Below are 23984 nucleotides of genomic sequence, written 5' to 3'. Positions count from 1 at the left end.
TGATCGAGTCCATAGTGGAATTAAATAAAGTTGAGCCTTATGTTCCTTTATGAAAGTCCTGCTACAGCAGGATCACGTGATCCTCCTAACAGAATCCCTCCAGTCAGAAGGGGGAGCTTCAGTTTAGTGAGTTTAGCCAAGTCAATTCAAGTTTGTGGGAAATGCAAAACATAATTTATTGTATTATACATCTATCTAGCCTACCGTTTATAACACCATTTATTTGGATCATATTATCAATATTCTTCATTATCATTACACTGCTATAAATATGTAAAAAATGTATCCAATTAAACATTTTAATAGATCCCAGATTAGTTTGTGCAGACAGTGTGAGATCACGACTTCAAACAACTAAGTAAATAGGCAGTATAGGCAAATAGAAAGCTGTTCCATTGGCCAGTTGGGCTCATATTGCAACTCTGGGGAGTCCCTGTTCCGATGGGTAAGGCCTGGCCCTTTCAACCAGTGCTGTGATCTGTACCGGATATCTGTGGTCCGGCTGAATAAATATAACAGGACTGGATAGCTGCAAAGTAAATGAACCATGCTGTGTAGCCAATGGTAGAGGTCTTTTATTGCAGCCCCACTGGAAATAACCAGAGCTAGGAAGCCTGCGTGCATCTGAGAGAAAGTATCTGTAAGTCCTAACTATCCTCTATTCACATCTCAGGCAAAAATGAACTCTCCTGTGCTGTCTTGCATCAGTTTAGGCTTTCTTGTGTCCAGGTTCTATTAAGACCATGTCAGTTTCCTTAATGTGGAAGGGAAACCTATTTGTGTGTGAGAAATAGGAAATATTAAAACTTAAATCTACAGTATGTGACCTTAATGCGACCAGACAGGCACCATCTGTGTAAGTTAATGCCTCTTTCAACAAACAATAGTGGGTTGTGTATGAGTATATGCTGTGGTTAAGCAGGACTGCATAGCCAACAGTGGATTGTTAACCTGCCTTGTGTTTGGTAAGACTGTGAGCGCAACATTAGAAAGAGTGGGTATCTTTTGCCTCAGTAAGAGCACACAAGAGACCAGTTTTCCACTGGTTATTGAACAAGCAGAAGTGGATTATGCTAAAACATCTGTGTATCACATTCCTCTGAATTGTATGGTATTCAGGGCATGTTGTGGGAACAAGCAGCATGCCGAGCCATCTGTAGAGTGCATCCAGATTTATCATTCAGATTTCTGGGACACCGTTTCACAGTATTTTCCTAACCAAGATTAGGAAATAGGTTTCAACACCTGTGCACCTATATTTAAGTCAGGGAGAATAGCTCTGTCCTTCATTACATCACACCTACCATGCGTGTCCAGTTTCTTAAGCCAAATAAATGTTTAATAATTTCCTGCTCTGCTGATTTTCATGTTGGGGAAACTGCTTTCCTCTTTAGAGCTATAATTAATTACAAAAGCATTTGTGCACTCTGTTTACGGGTCAGTGCCACAACCACACCCAGCTAATCCTCTTATATAGCAAGCCAAAGGACATAATCAGAGGTATTGTGACAAAACCGAAGCAAGATTGTAGACCTAAATTGTTGATTTTGGTCTAGATCAGCACTGATCAGCACTATCCTGGCATTGTTACATGCATGCATAACTAAAGCCCTTATTCCATCAAGTCAGATGCCTTTATTCTTCTATTTGTTTTGATGAGGCTTGAAGTGTTATGGCATCTCACTGTTGTTCCTCAGCTGGAGTTGTAAACCTGGCTGTCTTCAGTCTGTCCAGTCTGAGGAAACAGGGAAATGTCATGACTGTTTGAATCAGTAAGCCTTTGCATTTTATTGTGTAATGTCAGTAATTACACAACGATTAGTTAAGATGGTGTTAAGACAGTGAACTTGCTGCATGTGCAAAATAAAAAAAGGCCAAAAATGTGCAGGAATCAATGTTAATAACTTGCTTCCAACATTATACAGTTGTGTTAAATAAATGTTTAAGATGGCACAGATTAAAACTGCAAAATTGTTTTAATCCTTTTATTTCCATATTTCAAATGTAATGGAAACATTCGGCATTCAATTCCAAATCAAATTCAGTAACAAATCATTTATCAAGTCTGCATTATTTTTTACAGGAAGCAAAGAAAAGGAATATTAGTATGTTAAAAACAATAACAGTGTTGACATTTTTCTCTTCAATCTCAAACAGTTGACATAGCTGAATAATTTTTTCAAGATTTAACTTAATAACATTGAACTAATATTTAGTTGCAGAACCATTGCTTCTGATAACTGCTGCACATCTGCGTTACATATTCAACCAACTTCTGCTACCTATGGTATTTCTGCCAGAATGAACAAACACAGAGACTGAGCTGGCCATTCCATTATCTTAATTCTTTATGCCTGGAACCAAGATTTTGTTTATTTACTTGTGTGTTCGGGGTTGTTGTCTTGTTGGAAAACCAATGTCAAGGGCATTTCCTCTTTGGTGGCAACATGATCTATTCAACTATTTGTATGTATTCAAACTGATCCATGACACCTGGTAAACAGGTCCAACACTATGGGGATATTTTTCCAAGAAAAATATCCCCATACATGATTTTTGCACCACCATTTTTCACTTTCTTCAGTGTACTGTGGCTTGAATTCAGTAGTTTTTTGAACACAACTGTATAAACAACCCGTGTACTTAAATCAAGCCACAGTACACTGAAGCATGATGCCAACGGTGTTGGACCTGTTTATCGTATACCAGGGGCCATGGATTAGTTTGATACATAAAAATACTTGAAGAGATCATGTATTCCTGATACATGATCTTTTTTCGAGATTAAACTTCCATTTAAATCACTGAACTATGCTGAGTTCAGTCATTCTGGGCAGAAATACCTGTTCATAGGTGCCAGAAGTTGGTTGACATATGCAACACAGATGTGCAGCAGTTATCAAAAACAATGGTTCTGCAAATAGTTCAGTGATTTAAATGGAAGTTTAATCTCGAAAAAAGTTTTCAGTTTATGTTAACTGTTTGAGAGAAAAATGTCAACACTGCTATTTTTTTGCAAAGACTAATATTCTTTTTCTTTGCGTCCTGTTAAAATTTAATAAAACAAATAAATGTGGAATTGCTATTTATTTAAAACACAACTATACATGTTCAAGACCATTTTGAATTTAAGACATACAAGTTCAACTCCAATCTGCCAATCTAGTGCCTTTAGTTCTGTTATCGCACTGAAGCAATCAGTCATTTTGTCACGGTCTGACTAATGAGCTCTAATGATTAAGGGGAACTAAGAATGAATGGACAGTGTAATATCTACAGGAAGTCCATGTGTCCACCACAAGCTAAAGTCTCTGCAGGTGACAACATAATTTTTTGGAGGGGTTGGGAGTTAGTGTTTCTGGTTGAAATCAAGTAGAGGTTGGGATTCAGCACTAAATCATACTGGGCAATTCGACGGTCCTGATAACAATGGAGCAACATCATCTCTCTCTCTCTGTGACTGCAAAGAAAGTCAATTCTTTTTTTTATTTGAATATAAAACTATAACCCAATGGTTTCCTTAGGGACTGTACGATATTTAACGGGGGGGGGGCTAAGATAATTTTTTAAGCCTTAGGGGAAGGCCCAGGAGAATCTTTTTGGCCTGGGGGGAGGGCTGAGGAAAATAATTTTTTCCTGATCCATGATACGTTTTCGATATTTTAAAAGGTTTGTAGGCCAAAACATGATTAACGTCTCTTTGACAGAGTGGGCGAGTCCAAAAAGTTGCAACCCTATCTGAATCTCCCACAACCCCCCTCGTAAGCTTGCAGGTTTTTAAACATGGCATCTAGTGAAGCAACGAGGCGCAAACGTGGTGACTTTCTGCAAAGACGAAGCAATGCTAGATTACACATGAATGTAGTACGAGTTGAAATGGTCTATAAAAAACGGATTTATTTTGTCTAATATGATGTATGAGCGCCCTCTACTTGTGCTACTGCAGACATTACGAGCATTTTCTAGTAGCCTGTTCTATGTTTTACTTTGGCAACTATCCGACCTGTGAAACATACAAATTCTGTTATCTGAATTAACTGCTTGGTGCCAAAAGGAGTGATAACTGTATGAGTTGATTGCACAAAGCAAGAGGGTACACAACCGCTTCGTAGGCTAGACTGTGTATGGCTGAGATGACTTGAATCGACTTGACTTGACTTGACTCGACTTGAGATGACTTGAATCGACTTGACTTGACTTAAAACTTAAGGTTACTTTCGTAACCCCGGTTCTTTGAGAATATTCACTCGGTATCTCACATATGGGAATGCGCTCCGAGCGTGCCCAATCACAGAAGCTCCGATGACACCACGTCTGCCTATGCCAGACCAATGGCGTGCGCCATGCTGGGGCCACGCCCCCGATATATATCTACATGCGCACGTCCATCTCGCCTCATTCTGTGAACATATCTCTTCTCGTGCGCAGCAAGGTGGGCTGTCTGGTGAGATACCTCACTCATATTCTCAAAGAACCGGGGTTACAAAAAAAGGTCTTTTTCAAATATTCACTCGGTATCTTACATATGGGAGATATAGACAACTCCCGCCTTGCAGATACGCTCACTGAAGCAGCTCTGCCACAGACAGATCACAAGGTCACCTAGGTCCACCACTCCTAGAGTGTTCCTTTTTAGGAAGGCCTAGTCACATCAAGTCTGTAAAATCTCACAAAAGTGTCTGGCGAAGCCCAAGAGGCAGCTGCCATAATCTCCTGCAATGATACACCCTTGAATAAAGCCCAAGATGTAGCCATGCCCCTGGTAGAGTGCGCACGAACCGCCACCGGAGACTGCAAGCCACTCCTTATATAAGCCAATCCTATAGCGTCCACAATCCAATGTGAGAGGCGCTGAGTAGATATAGGTAACCCTCTATGTGATGATGCCCATGACACAAAGAGCTGGTCCGCCTTACGCCACGGCCTAGTCTTCTCCACATATACCCGGAGTACCCGCACCGGACACAGTGCTCGCAACCTTCTATTCTCAGCCGAAGATGCCTCAGCTGAGCTTAATGCTGCTAACTGCAAAGTATCACAATTCACCCCACACTTTGGCACAAATGTTGGGTTCGGCCGCAAAAATACCTTATCGCCACTCGGCGAAAACTGCATGCATGCTGCATTTACTGACAGTGCATGCAGATCACTCACCCGCTTAGCGAACGCCAACAACAGCGCTGTTTTTAAGGACAAAATTCTCATGTCCACAGACTCAATTGGTTCAAACGGACTCTGAGATTGAGCTTCCAGCACCACTCCCAGGTCCCAGGACGGCACCAGCGTCCTCGCAACCGGTCGTAGCCGACGGACTCCCTTCAAAAAACCACACACCAATGGGTGCTGTCCCACCGGTTTCCCAACAAAGCCAACGTGACATGCTGCTATCGCAGCCACATACACTTTAATAGTAGAGAAGGCCCTGCCGGCATCCAACAAATCCTGAAGGAAACTGAAAAGACACCTGACGCCGTTTCTCGCACCATTTCTCAAACACCTGCATTTCCTATCATAAATGACCTAGTGGAATGGGCTCTGGCACTTTGTATTGTAGCTACTACCCTTGGAGGGAGCCCTGCAGTGCCAAGGTTTAACCTCTCATGGGCCAAGCCCAAAGCGCCACCCTCTCGTGGTGTGGGTGATAAATCTCTCCATTCGCCTGAGACAACAGATTCGTGCGTAATGGTAGAGCCCAGGGCTGGGCATATAGCAGCGGCATTATTTCCGCCATCCACGGCGACTTGGGCCATCGAGGCGCCACCAAAATGACTGTCAAGCCCGTCTCCCGCACTTTGTTCAGCGTGGGTGTAATCAGGCTGAGCGGCGGGAACGCGTACAGTAGGACGCTTGGCCATGAGTGGGCCAGTGCATCCAGCCCCAATGGGTTCCCCTCGTCCCTTAGAGAGAAGAACATAGGACATTGGGCGTTTTCCCTTGAGGCGTACAGATCTACGACGGCCTGACCGTACCTCTGCCATATCATTTTCACCACCTCCGGATGCAACTGCCATTCCCCAAACAGCGGGTTCCCCCGTGACAACAGGTCCGCCGCTACATTTAGAACCCCTGGCACATGTGTTGCACGAACAGACAGAAAGTGGCTGCTGCCCCACATCCACAACCTCTCTGCCAATCTGTGTATGTGTACTGAGCGCGTCCCGCCCTGGCGATTGATGTACGCCACTGTCGTTGTATTGTCTGATCTGACTAACACATGATGCCCCTTGAGGGCTGGGACAAAATGTTTCAGTGCTAGCAACATGGTCATCAACTCTAAATAATTTATATGGGCCCCGTGCAGGCTCCTGGGCCATATCCCATTCACTGTCCACCCTTCGTGGGTCGCCCCCCAGCCTCGGAGGCTGGCATCCGTCGATATCACCTTCCTCATTGACACTGCCCCTATCGGGGTCCCCTGTGCAATGAACTGGGGATCTAACCAGTGACACAATGTCTCCACACATTCCTGTGGGATCACTACGCGTCTGTGCAAATCGCGTTTTGGGTTCAATTGCAAAGCGCCCATCCAGTGCTGAAACGCTCTCATTCTGAGTAGCCCCAGTGGCAATACGTGTATCGCCGATGCCATCGGACCTTGAAGGCGTAAACACTGTCTGAACGACACCCGTGCCCCCAATGTGAAATGTGTTAGACATTGCTGGAAGGAGGCAATCCGGTCTGTTGACAGCATTGCATTCATTGCCACCGAATTCAGCCTGAGGCCCAGAAAGGTTGTTTGACGTGAAGGGATTAGATTTCTTTTTTGCTTGGTTAAAGGTGAAACCCAACGTGGTTATGTGCTGTACTACAGTCGCCGTATCTCGCACGGCTTTTGAGTAAGAGTGACTTAGTATCAGCCAGTCGTCTATATAAGTCAAAATTCTTATCCCCTTTAATCTGGAGCTAATGCTGCTTCCACGCAAAGGCAGAATGTTCTCGGACTGAGGGCTAACCCAAATGGTAGAACCTGATACTCGTAACACACGTTCTGAAAAGCAAATCTGAGAAATTTCCTGTGTGGTGGATAAATACTCAAATGCCAGTAGGCCTCGGTCAAGTCGATTGACGTGAACCAATCGTTCTTCCGTATTGAACGTGTCAGAACGTTGTGTGTTAACATTTTGAATTTGTATTTTCTGAGATAACTGTTCAAGCCCCTTAAATCCAAAATAGGCCGTAGCCGGCCATCTTTTTTGGGAATTAGAAAGTATCTGCACCCTGAGTGCTTTGGTCGGATGGAACGACTCTGACCACTCCTTTGCGTAACAGCGACGCAATTTCTTTCTCTAAAACGTGCTCCGTACCCACTCTCGCCACTGATTGGCGAATGCTGTTGAAGGGAGGTGGTTTTAAGCAAGCTGGAGTCTGTATCCCCTGGCGACGGTTTGCAAGACCCAAGGGTTCACTGCGCATGCGCGCCTGGACTCCACCGCTAGGGAGCTTGCATGTGGGGAACACGCGCCACGCTGTGGCGAGCCTCGGGCTTGACTCTCTGAGATGAGAGCTATTCCCGACTGAGTTTCGTTTTGAAACTTGTGTGTGGGATGCTTTATTTTTATTTCGTGAACAGGGAGGGTGTACGTGGGGAGTACAGTGCTTTGCCACTCAACATCAACAATTCTTTTCCCTCTCCCAGACTGAACTTGAGCTGGGGAGAGTACAATGTGCGAGGCACCTGAACATGTGCCTCTGTTACACAAGCATGTAAACAAACATTTACAAATATTGTTGAGCGGTCTTCCCTCCCTCGTTTGAGGGGAAGAGGTGAACAGCCCTCCTCCTCCTCCGAAGCCAAAGAAACGTCAGGGCTGTCGTTTGCGTTTCCCTTCGGCGGCCGGGGGCTGGGGTTTCTTCGCTGTAGCAGTCGCTGCTGCTGCAAAGGATTGCTTGCCCCAAGGCTTCGCTCCTGCATGACTGGGGCCAGGGCGCGGTGGTTTCGGCCCGCGGAAGCCCATAGCGGCCGGCCTATTAGTCTGAGCCGCTGGGAAGCGATTCACCTGACAAGGCTGCGGTACAAACTTGCGCTGCAGGCAGAGGTTGAAGGCTTCTCCCTCCTTCTTTTTATCCTCCGACCGTTTCTGCATTTGACCCACCGCTTCGCCGAAGAGGCCTTTGGGGTCCACTGTGGCATCCATGAGCTCCGCCTTGTCTTTCTCGGACAGGCTGGAGAGGTTCAGCCATAAACCCCTTTCTCCAGTGACTGACAGTGCCATGACGCGACCACAGCCCTGAACCCCTCTGTGCACCGAGCGCAAGATGAGGTCGTTGACCACCACAATCTCCTCGAAGAGCTCAGGCGTAGCATCACCCTTCATGAGCCGCGACCCCAGTTCCTCCAGCAGTTCCGCTTGGTATGCGGCGAGGAGCGTAGAGACATTGAGTGCCCTCGCACCCTGGGCTGCAGCCCGGTAGGAATTCTGATGGATAGCGGCAGTGAACCGCTCCATTTTCCCTGGGAGGTTGGGCTTCGATGTGGTCAGAACGTCCCGCTGCTTTGGGTTGAGGTGGTACGCCACTGACACCTCTACCGCAGACGGGTTGTAAAATCCGTCCTCCTCCATTCGCTCCACATTATTCCCGTGGAAAGATCTGGCCGAAACATTCGTGGAGAAGGGGGTCACCCTCTGGTCCTTGAGGACTTTGAGCCATGAGGGGACAGTCGGGAGTGTGGCTTTCTTCTGCGCTTGGCGGAGAGGGAGCCGCTTTCCATCATACAGATCATGTTGCAGGCCCAGTTCGCCCTGTGGGGCTGGCCATGGGATGTTCAGTCGTGCCGCTGCTCGTCGGCAGACCTCCAGGGTGTCGACCTCTGGGACCTTACCGGTGTCACCTCCGCCGGACCCAGAGTTCGCTAAGCATGGGCGCTAAGTGAGGGGGAAGACGTTGTCCTCATCTGAGCCTCCCAGAAGGGCTGAGGCGGTAGGTAGCTTGGAGACGCTATCATCATCGCCCTCTTCGTCACCTTCCTCTGTCACCTCACCGGCACATACGCTGGGAAACAGCTCCAGAAGGGTGACTTCGGGGGAGAGGGGGTCGTCCTCTTCCACCGATTCAGCCCATGACGCCTTGGCCTGCGGTTGCTGGGAAGCTTCCACGGCCAACGCCTCCATGAGGTTCGGGTCGGAGCCGGTTGAGGCAGCCACCTTAAGGCGCCTTCGCAGCGCCTTCGCGGTCAGCAAGCGGCAATCCTCGCACCCTTCCGGAGAATTCAAGCTAGCTTGCGCATGCTGAACTCCCAGGCAAGCGATGCAGTAGGGATGGGTATCCGAGCCGATATAAGGAAACCGCAGCCCGATGGGCAATTGCGGGATTCCTTCTTCTCCTCCATGGTACCACGACGGCGGGGAAACCACGCGTAACCACAGAGGAATGTCGTGTAAATGATAACTGTAAATGCTAGCTGGGTAGCTAACACCGAGTAACCGTATAGCTGGGAAGCTATTCGATTTTACTTTATTTAACTCCAACTCATGCGAGCGGTAGCTAGTCCACGTTAGGCGGAGGCTATCCTTAACAGGTCCTCCTAGGAACAGTTCAGAGGTTGCCAGCTAGAATCCACCCAAGAGCTGAAGAGGGGAGCTTTCTTGCGATTGCTCACGAGAAGAGAAGCAGAATGAGGCGAGATGGACGTGCGCGTATATCGGGGGCGTAGCCCCAGCACGGCGCACGCCATTGGTCTGGCATAGGCAGACGTGGTGTCATTGGAGCTTCTGTGATTGGGCACGCGCGGAGCGCATTCCCATATGTGAGATACCGAGTGAATATTTGAAAAAGAACCCATTCGAATCCTAGCAGTCTACACAAAACCATGGCTTTTTGGGTGAAGTTACTTTAATAGATATAAAAGGTTCTGTACCTGATGGAACGAATTGACAGACATAGAAGTATTATCTTGCGCTGTTGACCCGCTAGCTGATCTGGCGTGACTGACCAGGGCACAGCCACAGTATGCGCAGGTAGCTTTACCACCATCTACAGCCTCAAATTCTTCACACTGTCCACAGGAGAGGTATGCACCCCGAAACACGCCGCGTTTGTCTCTCATGCTCTTGTCGACTATCCTGTGTTGATGAGGGACGCACTGAATTTCGCGGTAAGGTCAGAGGTTACGCTTGTTTCACTTTACTGGCGAATCGTAGCCCTTGATGAAGTCACATGAGCTGCAATAAAGTTTGGGAACGTAGTAAACAAATTGGCAGCATCTTTGTGGATATTCGGTCATGAAAAATTAGCATTTATAACTCATTGAATGCCAAGCTGTTTTCGGAAGCTTTGTCCTAGAGTGCCAGCAATCTAGACCATTGTTGATGATTTTTGTACAGCCATAGCATATTCTGTGTTATAGCTATGAACACATACAATGGCTCGTCAGTATACAGACGTTAGCAGGTGTTGACTCGACGTCTGCGAGTGTTAGCCAGGTATGATAGCAGCTCTATGATCCCAGGTCCCTACTAACCCTGCTAACGTCTGTATACTGACCAAGTAAACTCATGTCTCTCTGAAGAAAAAAAAAACACTATAACACACACAAGTAACAAATAACACTACTTACCCATCCAGGTAATCCACCGGTCGCTTCCATGTTGATCTTGTAGTTGCGATTGAGGCCAGAACCGGATACCAATGACTGTACAGCCAGAGCCTAGCTGTCGTTGCACAACGCCTTTGCACAACACTGCCATCTGCTGGTTGTTCAGTGGAGGGTGTATTCGAATTCAAATCTAGTGGTATTTATTTGTGGATCTTGGTGTGCAGTAGGAATGTCTCAAAATTACGTCATCGACATAAAAGCAAAAAGGAGATTCACAAATGCAGATTCCACATACAAAGTCAAGCATATTTATTTTCAAATCTCGAAAATATATTTACAAAGACACGTTTATTTATATAAATTTGTTTATTTATTTGTATGTCACATTTTTATATTTGGATTTGGATATTTATAAATGTATTTATATGTATATATATCCTTTTATATATATTTAAATAATTTTGAGACAATCCTCACTCCATATTTTTCGACCAGTTTTGGCCCCTGGAAAAAAAAATTTGACCAGGGGGGAGGGCCAGGCAGAACATTTTTAAACCCGATCGTCTGGCGACCGATCCCCCCCCCCCGCTAAATATCGTACAGTCTCTTAGTAAACTCTTCATGAGATCATAGGACTTTTAGTCATTAGCTCATGAACCCAAATGCTTATAGAGGCAACAAAGGCTATAGTGGGCATATAGTGGGAAGTGTGAAACAATGGGAGAATGGGATACTCGTTTGATTTCCCAGACATTTTGTGTCTCCTCCTTCACCCTGCATTTCAGAGAGAGCTCACTCTGCCAAGTGGAGTCGAGTCACATTTAATTTTAGCCACAGCACAGGGCAGCCACAACTTTACTGCTTCTCACTGCTAACTCTGCTTACTTACTGCTGCTGCAGAAGGAGAGAAGCTGATCAGACCAGGGCAGCAGTGGGCTACCCCCCAACTGTGACAAGCAGTCTTCTACAGGTAGGTCCACGGAATAGGATAAGAACTCCACCCATTAAGACCAGGAGTGTGTGTGGAAAGGACCCAGGAGAAAACCAGAACTTTAACTTGAACTATAACAACAGCAACGCCCCCCATGGAGTGCCAGGGGGTCCTGCTGCATTTCCTGAGCATCGTCTTCATCCTGAGCTCCCTGTTCAATCTGGCGCGCTTCTGGAGAATGCCTGCATTTTACGGACGCTACCAGGACCCCTCTGGCAGTGGTTGTGTGGTGCCAGCCAAAGTGGCCTGGTTTCTGCAGGAGCTTCCAGCCTTTCTGTGTCCCCTGCTGCTACTTTTGTTCACCTCAAATGAAGCCTCCGCAGTGGGCATGTACATACTGTTTGGAATGTTTGGCCTGCACTACTTTCACAGGTAGGTCAGTGTGTCCTCAAAAGTGGATTATAACCCCATGTGATAATTACCAAAGTGCAAAGATTCTTGATTTTTGATAGAAAATGAGAATAGTTATTTTCAGACTGTGTCAATTAAGTTAAAGTTCAGTCAAGATAAGATAGACATGACTGAAGCAGTGGTGTTTCCCCTGACTGAATGTTCACCTCAGATTTGCCTCAATTCACGTAAGGTGTAGCGACAGGTTTTACTTTGTGGAAACTTTTCAAACACAATTTGTCTAATACGAGCTGATATTCATAAATCTAATAAATTGTGTACAATATGCAGTTCTCTATTCTCTTGTTACACCCATACGTCTGGTGATAAACACCAATTATGCTGATTCTATAATTGACCAGATAATGCTGGCAGAGTACACAATGAAACATAGCACTACTATACATTTTTTGCATTGTTACAGCATTTTTTTTTTTTTTCATTGTTACTGCATTTTGTGTAGCTTGTATAATCTGTATGGAAAGGAACAGTGCAGAAGCATTTTCCACCAGGTATGTCTACTTCCCCCAGCTAGTGTAACGTTATGACTGGCAATGCTTCTGATGTAATAAATATCAAATATCAGCTGTGTACAAACCTTTCCCAAGGCGGAGCTGGCACAGCTTTCGTCTGCACTTCAAGTCCATGGGCTCTAATTTAAACGTGGGGTAAAGTGAAAAGTCAGTCTACTGTACTGTATGAGAAAAGTTCTCGAGCATGAACTAAAGCCAGGTTAGGATCACATGGCATGTGAGAGCTTTTAGCTGATCCACCAATGTTTGTGCTTGTTGTGCTTTGTTGCTCATGTAATCAAATTTGCAAATAGATTTTGCATAGGTATTAAGTTATCTTTAGTCAGACTTAAGACTTTGCACAGCATTTAAATTTGGGCCCCATACTGTAAGTCACATCACCTCCACATTTATACCTTCACAATTTGTCTAGAATTTAGAATTGGTCTAGTCTTTAGAATTTGTCTAGTCTTTAGAATTTACTCTAATAATAAACCAGAAGCTTCAGCAGAGATGCGACAATGTATTATGGAAAGGAGAAGAATTGCCTTCATCGATGGGGATCTGGACCTAGTGAAATCAAAGAGAAGGGAATTGAGGTCAATTATAAAGAAGCATAGAGTAAAATACAAAGATAAAGTCAGCTCTGCTCTGGTGATGCCAGGGAAGCCTGGAATGGATTTAATGTAATGATAGGCAGGGAGAGGAAAAAACAGGATGTTCTACTCAGTAAAGGGGTACCTTTTGTCAATGATCTGAATACATTTTACTCAAGATTTAACAATTTCTCATTCACTCATTCTAATACTGAAAAGGTTGATATACTTAATAGCACAACTACACTCCCCAATTGTATTGACAGGCAGAAAAGCAGCCAGCTGTTGGTAAAAATATGGCATACCAAAGTGAGACACGAGATCCAGTCACGGAGAAGTACAATCAAGATGCAGAGTTTAATTTGGGTGTATACAGGAGAGAGGCACACACTAAGCACAAGGCACTCCAGAATATGTGTCTCTGACTTGACACAGAATTATCCAGGGTTTAAGTACACAACAGCAAAGGATAGATAATCATACAGTAACAGCGGCAGTCAGGAGACATCCAGGCTGCGCTAATCAATGATACCAATGGCATTTGACGCAAAACAAACAACAAGAAGTGCTATCGACCCTGGCGCCTTACATTATCCATGGTTGGGACAGATATCATGAAGGGCGATAAAATAGGAGCATTCTTTTAGTGTCAAAGTGACCTACTAATGAGAAATGCAGAATATTAAACCACATATTGGAATATTGGACCTAATGTTCTATTCCACTTTCTCTCACAGCCTAGAATCAAACCGAGTAAAGCACCTGGACTGAATGGACTTAGGGGCAGGGTGCTGAAGGCTTGCAGGTTTGAGCTCACAGCAGATCTAACTAAATTGTTCCAGCTTCTGTTAAATAATCATTCTGTCCCAAAATTATGTAAAATATCCAATATCATACCTGTCCCTAAGAAACCCAGAACTGCAGAGCTCAATGATAGACCAGTTTAGACCAGTTGCGCTGACCAGCATCCTATGCAAATGCATGGATCATTCAATCTCTCTCAGTAAATGATATGACCTACTTCAGTTTGCATATAAGAAGGACTGGTGCAACACTGACACTAATGAACACTTTCACTGTATTGGGGAGCTCACTAGATGGTGTGATGACAGTGCCCTTTTTATAAATGAAAAGAAGACTAAGGAACTGGTGATTTTGAGCCATCACAATGTCTGTACAGGATTTACCACCTGTTATGGTTCATGATCAGCCTGTAGAGGAGGTAAGGGAACATTCTTTGACTCAGCCTTGAGTTTTATTACGAACACAAAAATCAATGCAGCGTCTTTACTTGATCAGGAAATTAAATGCATATGAAATTAGCAAATCTATTTTAGAGACTGTGTATACGTCTTGTTTAGAGGGTCTTAACTTTTTAATATGCACACCTGGTATGGGAACCTGAATAAAAACCGACTGTCAATATGGCCAGTAAAATTATTGGGAAAGGGCAAAGACAAATGGGAGACATATACAAAACATGCATACACAGATGAGACAAATGGTGTCTGACTCAGTACATCCTCTTTTTAGGGAATTTATAAAACTGCCTTCAGGGAGATGTTATACAGCTGCTACAGCTACCAAGAACACATATAAAAGTCATTCATACCAAGTGCAATAACATTGCTTAACTCAAAATAAGTAATTTATATGGAACTATATATTTATTCTTGTCGGTTGTCTGTATACATGCTATTTTTTAGTATCTATTGTGTCTTTTCATGTCTTTAACTAACCTGTGAAGTCAAAGACAAATTTCCACTTTTGTAGACAATAATGATTATTATTATTAGTTTCTGTAAAGTTCTTGCAAGCAGGCCATCCATCTACATTATCATGCTATAGCATCTGTTAATCATGATATGCTTTCTGACTCCAGGACATTTATCTACGCCCCACTGACTTGTGGACAGCCATTTCCTGTTGATGTCATGGTGTCGGGAGCAGCCTTCTGTACGAGTAATGGCTTCATGCAAGGACACTACTTGTTGCACTGTGCCGCCTATGAAACAACATGGCTGACAGTTATACAGCTTGTGATTGGTGAATCCCTTTTTTAGATTATAATGTTATATAGAAATTCAATTGTACTGTATTTATATTTGAGATGTTCTACAACCTTCAACAACGAATGTTTTATTTTAGGATCAATATTGTTTTACCTTGGAATGGCCATCAATATCCACAGTGACCGCATTCTTCGCAACCTCAGAAAACCTGATGAGAAAACTTACAAGATCCCTAGAGGTGACAGCGACACAGTGTAGTTTTGAATGATCATAGAGATCAGAGAGATCTTCTGGTCACCTAATCTCTCAGCTGACCTCTTGTGTCCGCCCCACTGCAGGAGGCCTATTTGAATATGTGTCCTGTGCCAACTATTTCGGGGAGATTCTGGAGTGGCTGGGTTACGCCATAGCAGCCTGTTCCTTACCCTCCTTCTCCTTCACCTTCTTCTCGTGGTGTTTCATCATCCCCAGAGCCCACAATCATCACAGGTACCAGCAGACTTTATACAGCATACAGGCCCCATTTCACACAGCTACTTTGGTAAAACAAATACTTAACCAATCCAGTTTATAAAGAATATTATTATCTTTGCATCAGTGTTAATTTAAAAGAGAATTTTAGAAGGATTTAAGGGGACAATGGAGAAAAAAAGAATGAAATGGGTGAGGTTATTATAGCATGGAAAGATTTGGAGATTTTCTGAAAACTATCCCCATATAATAAGGGCAAGGTCAAACCAATTTAAGACCACAGGTTGAAATGGAAAGGCTAAATGGTTGCTTTGAAGAGTAGAGTAGGGTGTTGAAGAAGCAGTGAAAACAAGCAGATGAGGACCAGAGAGAAGGTATTGAGGACCAGATGTACATTTGCGAACGTAGCATTATCAGTGCCATGGCCAAACCGCAGAGGGAGCGCAAGTGTACTGACTGGGTATTTATCAAACTTTCACTTCATCGGGTAATCTGCGCCTATCTCCGCCCCCTACCGCAATTTACGAACGTACACAACTGAATGGCATAGCCTACATACAAGCGCAGTTGAATAAAGTTAAAGGACAATTCCGGCGCAAAATGAACCTAGGGGTTAATAACACATGTGTACCGAGTTCGACCGTTCGCTGGGATTTGTTTTCATGCTAGTCGAATGTGACCAGTTTTATTGCAAACCGCTAATTAGCGTTTAACGCTAGCTTTGGGGCACACATAAAGTAGAAAGAAATCGATATTTCTATACCACTAACAAGGCTCAAAATAGCACCACACTTACACAGTAGCATAATGAGGGTCTCTACATGTAAACCGAAGCATTGAGAACTTTGTAAGTGTACAGGCAGTTTATTAAAAAGAAACACATTACCGTTCACGTCTGGTTCACATAAATGAAGACTATTAGTTTTATTGGGAACGACTATTCAGCATCCATAAGTATAGTTAATTTTGACTGACATGACAAAGCAACTGATACATGTTCAAAAGCATTTGCAATTTGTTCAGAGGAAGGAGAAATTGCTACTATGATGTGCACAAATGACTAAATGTTGTGGAGGTTAAACTAATAGTTATGAGAATTTTCATTCTGATCTGAGAAAAGCACCAAAGCGACTGAGAAAAACTATAATAAACAAAAACATCAGTGCAAATATAGGCTGATTTATGTTCCCTTGCATTGTGTAACTGAGGTCCATGGCTAGTCTGGCTTTCACCAGACCAAGCTCAATCTTTTAAGAAATTAAAAAATAAATCGCCGGCAGATCAGGCTGAGTTCACCCAGCCTAGTCCATGGTAGGCGCCCGATATTGTTTCATTTTCCGATTGAGATAAAATGCATCAGGGAGTTATGACAAAACCGTGACTTTTAACAAACTAGATCCTAATAGAAAGCTGTTAGCTTCCATAAGCTACAGGTATAAGGTAGCCTATTTACAACACAAATTGTCAATAGGCTATGCTGGCGACACAAATAAAATCTCCTTTGGAAACTAATGGCTTACGCCTTACAGTATCAGCGGACTTAAGCTGCCACATCATGGCGAAAAGTTGTAATAAAATTCACGCAGCTCCGTGAATCACAGAAAGCGCGAATGAAGTAGCCACTTCTAAATGGGACCCACTGCACAGTAGCTGAAGGTCTGTGGCTAAAGCAGCCATAATGAAAGCCATAATGAAGGTGTCATTGTTTGGATACTTCACACACACATGCTTTTTAATCTCACAGACTACAACTACCAAGCTGGAATCAAAGCACATCGATTCCCCTCTCACACCCTGCACGCACTTAAAACAAAAATATTCAGACGTCTTAGTCTCACGCATGTAGGCCTATAGCCATAGGCAAAACTGTATCGGACCGGTGTAACGTTGGTAAATCATCCATTGCACAGAATGATTTTTGTAGCCGTGCAACAAATAATATTACGATTATGTGTACAGCCCTGCCTTGGATACATCTCTCAAATTGCGCTCTAAAATATTTGGTTTAGATGTAGATCATCACGGGTGCGTTAATTTTGAAAATAGAGTATTGAAGTAGCCTAGTGGGTGTTTGGGAATGAACATTAGCTCAGATGCTTTTTGAGACTTTTGTGGTCTTAATGCAACACTTTACAAAGCACTGACAGGGCCACCAAGGACTGTGACCAAATCAACAGCAGAAAAAAACCTATTTAGCAAGCAGAAATGTCCCAGCCCAGTGTTCGCATCATAGACAGGTTATCTTTCAGGTATATTTTCCATTAGAAAACCATTGCGTTAGGGAACGTTGTGGCTAACTTACTTAGCTTGTTAGTAGGCCAGAATAAGATGACAGTCGAAAGATACAATAGTGCTGCTATCAATTTGCTTGGTATAACCGCATTTATAGTTTTCTACAAATGCAATCAAATTGGCCTCCATCACTCAACCAATGCTAACGGTAACATTATTGTACCTAGGTCCTATACATGGATTTGTATGCAACGTCACAAAAACATGTGTGCGCAACTAAGAGGCAGAAAGCACCATAGAACAGCATAGAGCAATGCTGTCCATGAAAAGAATAAAATGAGTTTTTGTGCTGAAAACTGCACCAATTCGAAATCACGATGGTTAGAGAATGTTCAATATGTTCAATATCGGAATGCATGTCTTCGCCAAAAATGACAAAATACGATGTTATATTAATAATGCAAATGAACGTCAAACTCTGAAATATAGTCTGAAATGAGATGTTATTATCATTGAGACAACAGGGGTATACAAAAAATTCCGATTGTAGCTTACAGCAGCCGACTATTTAGGTTAAGTTTATAACGTTGTGGATGGCCACCAAGCGTCTTCTACCCTACAGCTGTGCGCGCATCTAATTTTGTTGGTTAACAGGAAACCTGTGTATAACTATTGATATTATAAGATTAACGTACCTGCAGTAAAAACCAAGCATGTCCGATAAACATTCTCAGATTTATTTCGGCTTCAAGAAGAAATGGGAATTACATTTCATGTGAAAATCGTCCTATCCTTATTAGACGTTCTCTGCGGTAAACTACAGTCCTTGTAGGAAGCGTCCATTGTTTTTCCAACCCACTTTAGATTAACTTCCAACAAAATTACATCTCACTGCAACGATGCGCCATCTGGTGGACTTACGACTACGTATCGCCAATACTGGAATTGCAGCCATGATGATGAATATTTGGTTTTCCTTTAATCCTACTGAATTTGTAATTATGTATCGGCCGTTCTAATTGCCGATACCGATAGTATGTGCGTGCCTGTGTGTGTGTGCGTGTGTGTGTGTGCGTGTGTATATGTGTGCACCGCTATCTACAGGCCAATGAGTGTACAGTCACTAAATGTACACATAACTTTTTTTAGACCCCCCATGGATGAAATTCTACGAAACTTGGCATACCCCCAGAGAATGCCAGGTTAATCATACACATACATTTTGGTACATTTTTGAACATCTTAACTGAAGATAGGGGCGATTAAAGCAGAATGATATTGAATTTTCATTTTTTACCGGGGGGGGGGTGCAAATCACAAATGAGTGATTATGGGCCAGGTTGATGTGGGCCCTTGAGACCAACATACCATAAAAAAAATTCTTCATCCTCAGTGCCACGGTTCAGGTAGTTATTTAGGAAAACTGCATTTTTTGGGTTTCGGGGGGCCCAGCGCGGGGGGGGGGGAGTGGCCTCCGGGGACCAAACGAAATTTTTCCGTAAAAGTGTAGTGGGGCTACATACCCACCAAATTTCATGTGCCCCGGTGTTTCGGTGTCCCGGGTATCGTTGAGCAAAAATTCATTAAGTAGATGACGGACGGGAAAAAAAAAAAAAACTTTGACAATCCCTATATGACCGCTTCGGTAGCTTCGCTAGCGGCGGTCATAATAAAGATCAATAGTTCTACTCAAACTACTTGTTCATGTAGGCTTGACCAAATCTAGCAAGTAGGAAAGTGACGTGAAAGTGAAAGTAAGACATTAGGCCAACGAAAGTTAAGGTTGTTTTTGATATAGTACAAAGACGCAAAACTGGTGCTCTAAATAGCGAGTTGTCTGTTGTCTTATTGACGCATTTAACAGCAATTTGGATTAACACCTGCTTTTACAAGGTGGAAATATTTAGGTGCAGAATAGAATAGTTTTTGTACATACCGCAGGATGCATAATTAGGCGCTATTTACTAGTGCTGTCAGTTAAACGCGTTATTAACGGCGTTAACGTAAACCTATTTTAACGGCGTCAATTTTTTTATCGCGAGATTAACGTTCTTTTTGGTGTAACAAACTTTGTAGTTTTTTCACAAGCTGTTGCAACAACTAGTAAAGTTAAAACAACTACAACACCACACTGGCTCTAGCTAGACCGTGCTGCATACACGCCCCCTTTTAGGGGAAAGGGTCGGGAGCTGTTTGGATAATGGAAACCTATGCTGCATAGAAGTGGGGAGCGAAAAGGGGTTATACTTACTAAATCTTGAAACAAACGTGAATAAAAGGCACAAAATAAGGTTGGTGTAAGAGTTATCTGTGTGTTTATGGGATTAATGTGACCATTATGTTCCTATTTTTAGCTCTTTCCAGTTTAGCCTACTAACAGGAGTGTCAGCAATGTAGGCACAGTCAAACTGCCCGTGGCTGACTATAACTAAGTTCGCCAAGCTTAACTTTACATGTCATAACATCAACTAAACATAAGTCACACATTAATTCTATCACTTGTAATATGAACGTAGCCTTTTTCCTACAACTAGGTGAGATAATTGGCTATGCCTGTTATACTGAAGTTCCACAGTTAGCTAGCAAGTTAACCGTTTTCCATGGGATATGGTAAGTGTAGCTAGGACGTGCTGCATGGGTTGTAATGTAGCCTACATCGTTTCGACATGAGTAAGTTACATACACATAATTCTTTATAACTGCCGTGTTAGTAAAATGATTTAATGGCCTGTAAATTAATAACTAGATGTAACGTCAAGGTGTGATTAGGCTATCTGTCTTTCCCATTAGAATCAATGATATATGTATGTTAACTTGTTTTCCGCCAAAATGGGGCGTGATGCAGATTAAATGTATCTTTATGATGATGCGCCTTTAGTAGGCTACGTAAAGGCATGCTGCACACACTTGTTCGGGCTTACGAGCCTGCCAAAGAGTAGATTCGTACATTAAACACCAACGCAGTTCTGAACTCCCGGTCAGCTGAATGATGTTTTAAATTGCTGTGGACACCGATGCCGACATGAGTGCGATGCACTCTGCTTTCGACATTCATTTAGGCTACTGTACGCCTACATTAGATTCCATTCTTTTCAATACAACTCTGCACACCAGCATCGCACTTTGCCGCTGTGTAAATCACGATTCAGTTATATTTGGTCGACACCGCTCCATAAAATCCATTGTTCATCCAGTGTTTGCGTTTTAAAAACTTCGGCGCTGATGTGTGTGGCAAGTGACAGTGCAGCATAGACTGTAGGCCTATAACATGGCAGTGCACTCATGTCAAAAAGTTCCTTATTTTCAACTGAACTCAAAGATAATGAATATAGTATTTTATGTTTGTTATGCCCTTTATTAGCTATATTTCTGAAGAATATAATGTGTTGCCTCAGGTCTGCTGCACATCTTTTGAAATTTGATTTGAAATAATCAAATAGACCTACGTCTTAAAGTTAAGTTAATGAAGTAACTTGCTTTGCTTTCATTTGAATTCTAATCAAGATACACAATAATTGCTTTATATTATTAACATGGACTCCTGGAAAGTTCAGAAATGCAAAATAATAGAATTTTAATCATGCGATAAAATATGTGATTAATCGTGATTAACTATAGGAATCCAGCGATTAATCGTGATTAAAAATTTTAATCGTTTGACAGCACTACTATTTACGCTTCCCCTCCCATCTCTTTACGCTAAACTCCCACTCCCACTTTCCCCTTGACCCTCCCATGGATGCATATGCATGACACGGAAAAGCGCAATTTGCCATGTTCAGCTCCCGCCACAGGCAGTCTGCGCTTTTACCTCAGCCGCACTGAGCTGTACATATGTTTGTACATACCTCGCCATGATTTCACACGCTCGCTGTGAAACAAATATGCCTGAAGTGGGCGCAAAAGCGTTAGTACAACTGGCCCCAAGAGTACTGCGAGCAGACGTGAGGAGATTATTTGCTATCTTAAGAAGGATAGAACTCCTCAGATGACAAAGCAAGAAGAAAGATCAAGCTGGGATTGCCTTCTTCAAAGCTTGATTTTTGTGAAGACATCAACGTTTGTGAAGTCCACATGGAGAAAACGTGAGGTTTGAGAGTTGAAAGTGGACATTCAGAGACACCAATGGACAAGGGCCCACCTAAAGAGGTGTTAGAGATTGTGCAAGAATGCTGTTACAATAGGCCAGTTTTGAATTATCATTCTCCTTAATGAGGAAGGAAAGATCTGTAGTGAGTTGGCAAGGAGGTTGGGTCTCCTATTTGAAAGCAAAAAAGAAGTTCGATAGATGTTTCCATGCATAAAGCAGGAATCCCAGGATTTGTTGGGATGTCTGGAATACAGTTACATGATTTGGCATCAAAGTCAGGCAGCAAGGACGGAGGGCAGAGACCTCCATGTGGTATTTTTGGACATAAATGCTTCTGGGTCTGTGCCAAATGGAAGGAATCCAGCTCAGGTCCCTGGGAAAATTGCTGCATCACTCAGGGTATTTCTTCAGAACATTCAGTTGTGCTTCAAAACAAGGAACTACACATCCTGACATTTGGAGGTTGGTATCATGGCTGGACGTACACCACTGGCTTTCACTATGGCAATGGAGCAATTACTGTATAAGGGCATCTAAATGGGTTGGGTCCAGGGCAGCACCTGGTTATGTCCCATCTGAGCTTATATGGATTCTACAGTGTGGGATATTGTTGGGCAATGGCTGAGTTAAAGAGTAAGGCTGGTCCTGGTACCAGTTGGAAAGTATATAAGGCTACATAACAGGAGAGGAGGCAGGTGCTAACCTGCTTTGTTCATGAGCAAGAACAACCTAAACAATCAACAGTGATGCCTCAAAAAGAATCAAGGGAAATGGATGAACTGTGATATTGAGAAGAGGAAGGTCACCTGCAGAGAGCTGTAGGCTTAGGCTATGAATGCTAACCACAATCAATTCATTGTTGGAGCCACTTATGATGTCCTTCCAACTCCGCAGAACCACAGTAAATAGGTGAAGAGGGTGAGTGTGTAATCTGAGTGTGACTGAATTGCTTACTATTTTAGGGTGATTCAATAACTCCCTTTGGCAATACTTCAGAGGAAGATTTTGAAAAGAAAGGAAGAAGCTAAACCATGCGGAATTGGTAGCGGAAGTAAGGGACGCAGCTGGCAAGCACACCCAAGATAAATGGAGATTAGTGTTAGGGGCTTTGTAGCTAAATAAAACATAACACTTCTGTTGAAATTTGGTTTTCACAGATGGTCCTTTAGAAACTGTAAAGGAGTTATACCTTGAGGTGTACCAGGTGGTGTCTCTTGGTGTGACATGTGTCCAAACCCAACATGACTGTAGAGGGGGGTGGGTCTGAGACTCCAGATCCCACTGTTTTTTGAAGTGTTGTGGGTTTATTTCAATGAAACACTAGTAAAATGCTCACAAAGGCAGCTTTGTTGTTGACATTGTTTTGTGCTGCAGGATCTATGGTTGTGTTTAACTGTAGTTGGCTGTGGGCAACATATGTCATACTGTGAAGGAGTGCCTTTATGTACCCAGGGACAACCTGCAGCCAATTGCTGGTTGCTGTTGGATCCTTTACCCTCTTTTATATTAGGCTAGATTGTCAATCAGCTGCTGTTGGAAGGCCCCAACTAAAAGCACAAGGAATTTAACATATTTACCTGTGTATTACTGAAATTGAAATATAACACATACTATACTATGTTATCTTTTCCAGGTTTTACCATGAGAAATTTGAAGATTACCCCAAATCTCGAAGATGCATCATTCCTTTTATCTATTAGAGCCTGTGTACACTTAACTGTAACATACCAGAGCACTGGAGCATTACCTTTGTGATATAGAATATATAGAAAATGTTCATATAATACAGGACCCATGTTAAATGTAATTTTCTCATGTTTATAAATCCTGTCCTATTTCTAAATAACAAAATCTGTTCATTTAACTTTAAAATATAAACAGTGACACTTTAGGTTTCTTCATAAGAGTGACATGACACTCTTATAACCCTAACACTAACCCTTACCTGTCATGACAAAAACCGAATGACACTAGACAGAAGCGAGTGACAGAAGTGTGACCCATTCATGACCGTGTCATGTCACTCTTATGTAGATACTGTACCTTCAAGTAAAGTGTAACCATAGAAACAAACAGAAGAAAAGAGTTTTGGTTGCAGGTCATTTATGCACATTGTCCTTCAATTAAAAGATGAAATATGAACAGTAAATATTTTT

At 43.0% G+C, this 23984-nt stretch overlaps 1 protein-coding gene and 1 pseudogene across 1 annotated transcript; one reads left to right on the top strand and one right to left on the bottom strand.

The window, feature by feature from the left end:
• The first annotated feature begins 563 nt into the window (after positions 1–563).
• Positions 564–23977, top strand: srd5a2b (steroid-5-alpha-reductase, alpha polypeptide 2b). Its single transcript, XM_076285543.1, has 6 exons — positions 564–640; positions 11435–11897; positions 14906–15069; positions 15172–15273; positions 15374–15524; positions 23462–23977. Exons 2-6 carry the CDS (start codon positions 11620–11622, stop codon positions 23526–23528), a joined length of 762 nt encoding a protein of 253 aa, XP_076141658.1. The 5' UTR covers positions 564–640; positions 11435–11619; the 3' UTR covers positions 23529–23977.
• On the bottom strand, positions 4633–5921 carry LOC143124757 (uncharacterized; annotated as a pseudogene).
• Positions 23978–23984: the final 7 nt, after the last annotated feature.

This window comes from Alosa pseudoharengus, unplaced genomic scaffold (assembly GCF_046254945.1).
Source record: "Alosa pseudoharengus isolate Yale_2024_CS ecotype anadromous, Long Island Sound unplaced genomic scaffold, YU_APseudo_1.1 YU_APseudo_1.1_scf_15, whole genome shotgun sequence".
Taxonomy (NCBI): Eukaryota; Metazoa; Chordata; class Actinopteri; order Clupeiformes; family Clupeidae; genus Alosa; species Alosa pseudoharengus.
The sequence above is the reverse complement of the archived record's forward strand: the minus strand, read 5'-3'. Positions and strand labels throughout refer to the sequence as shown.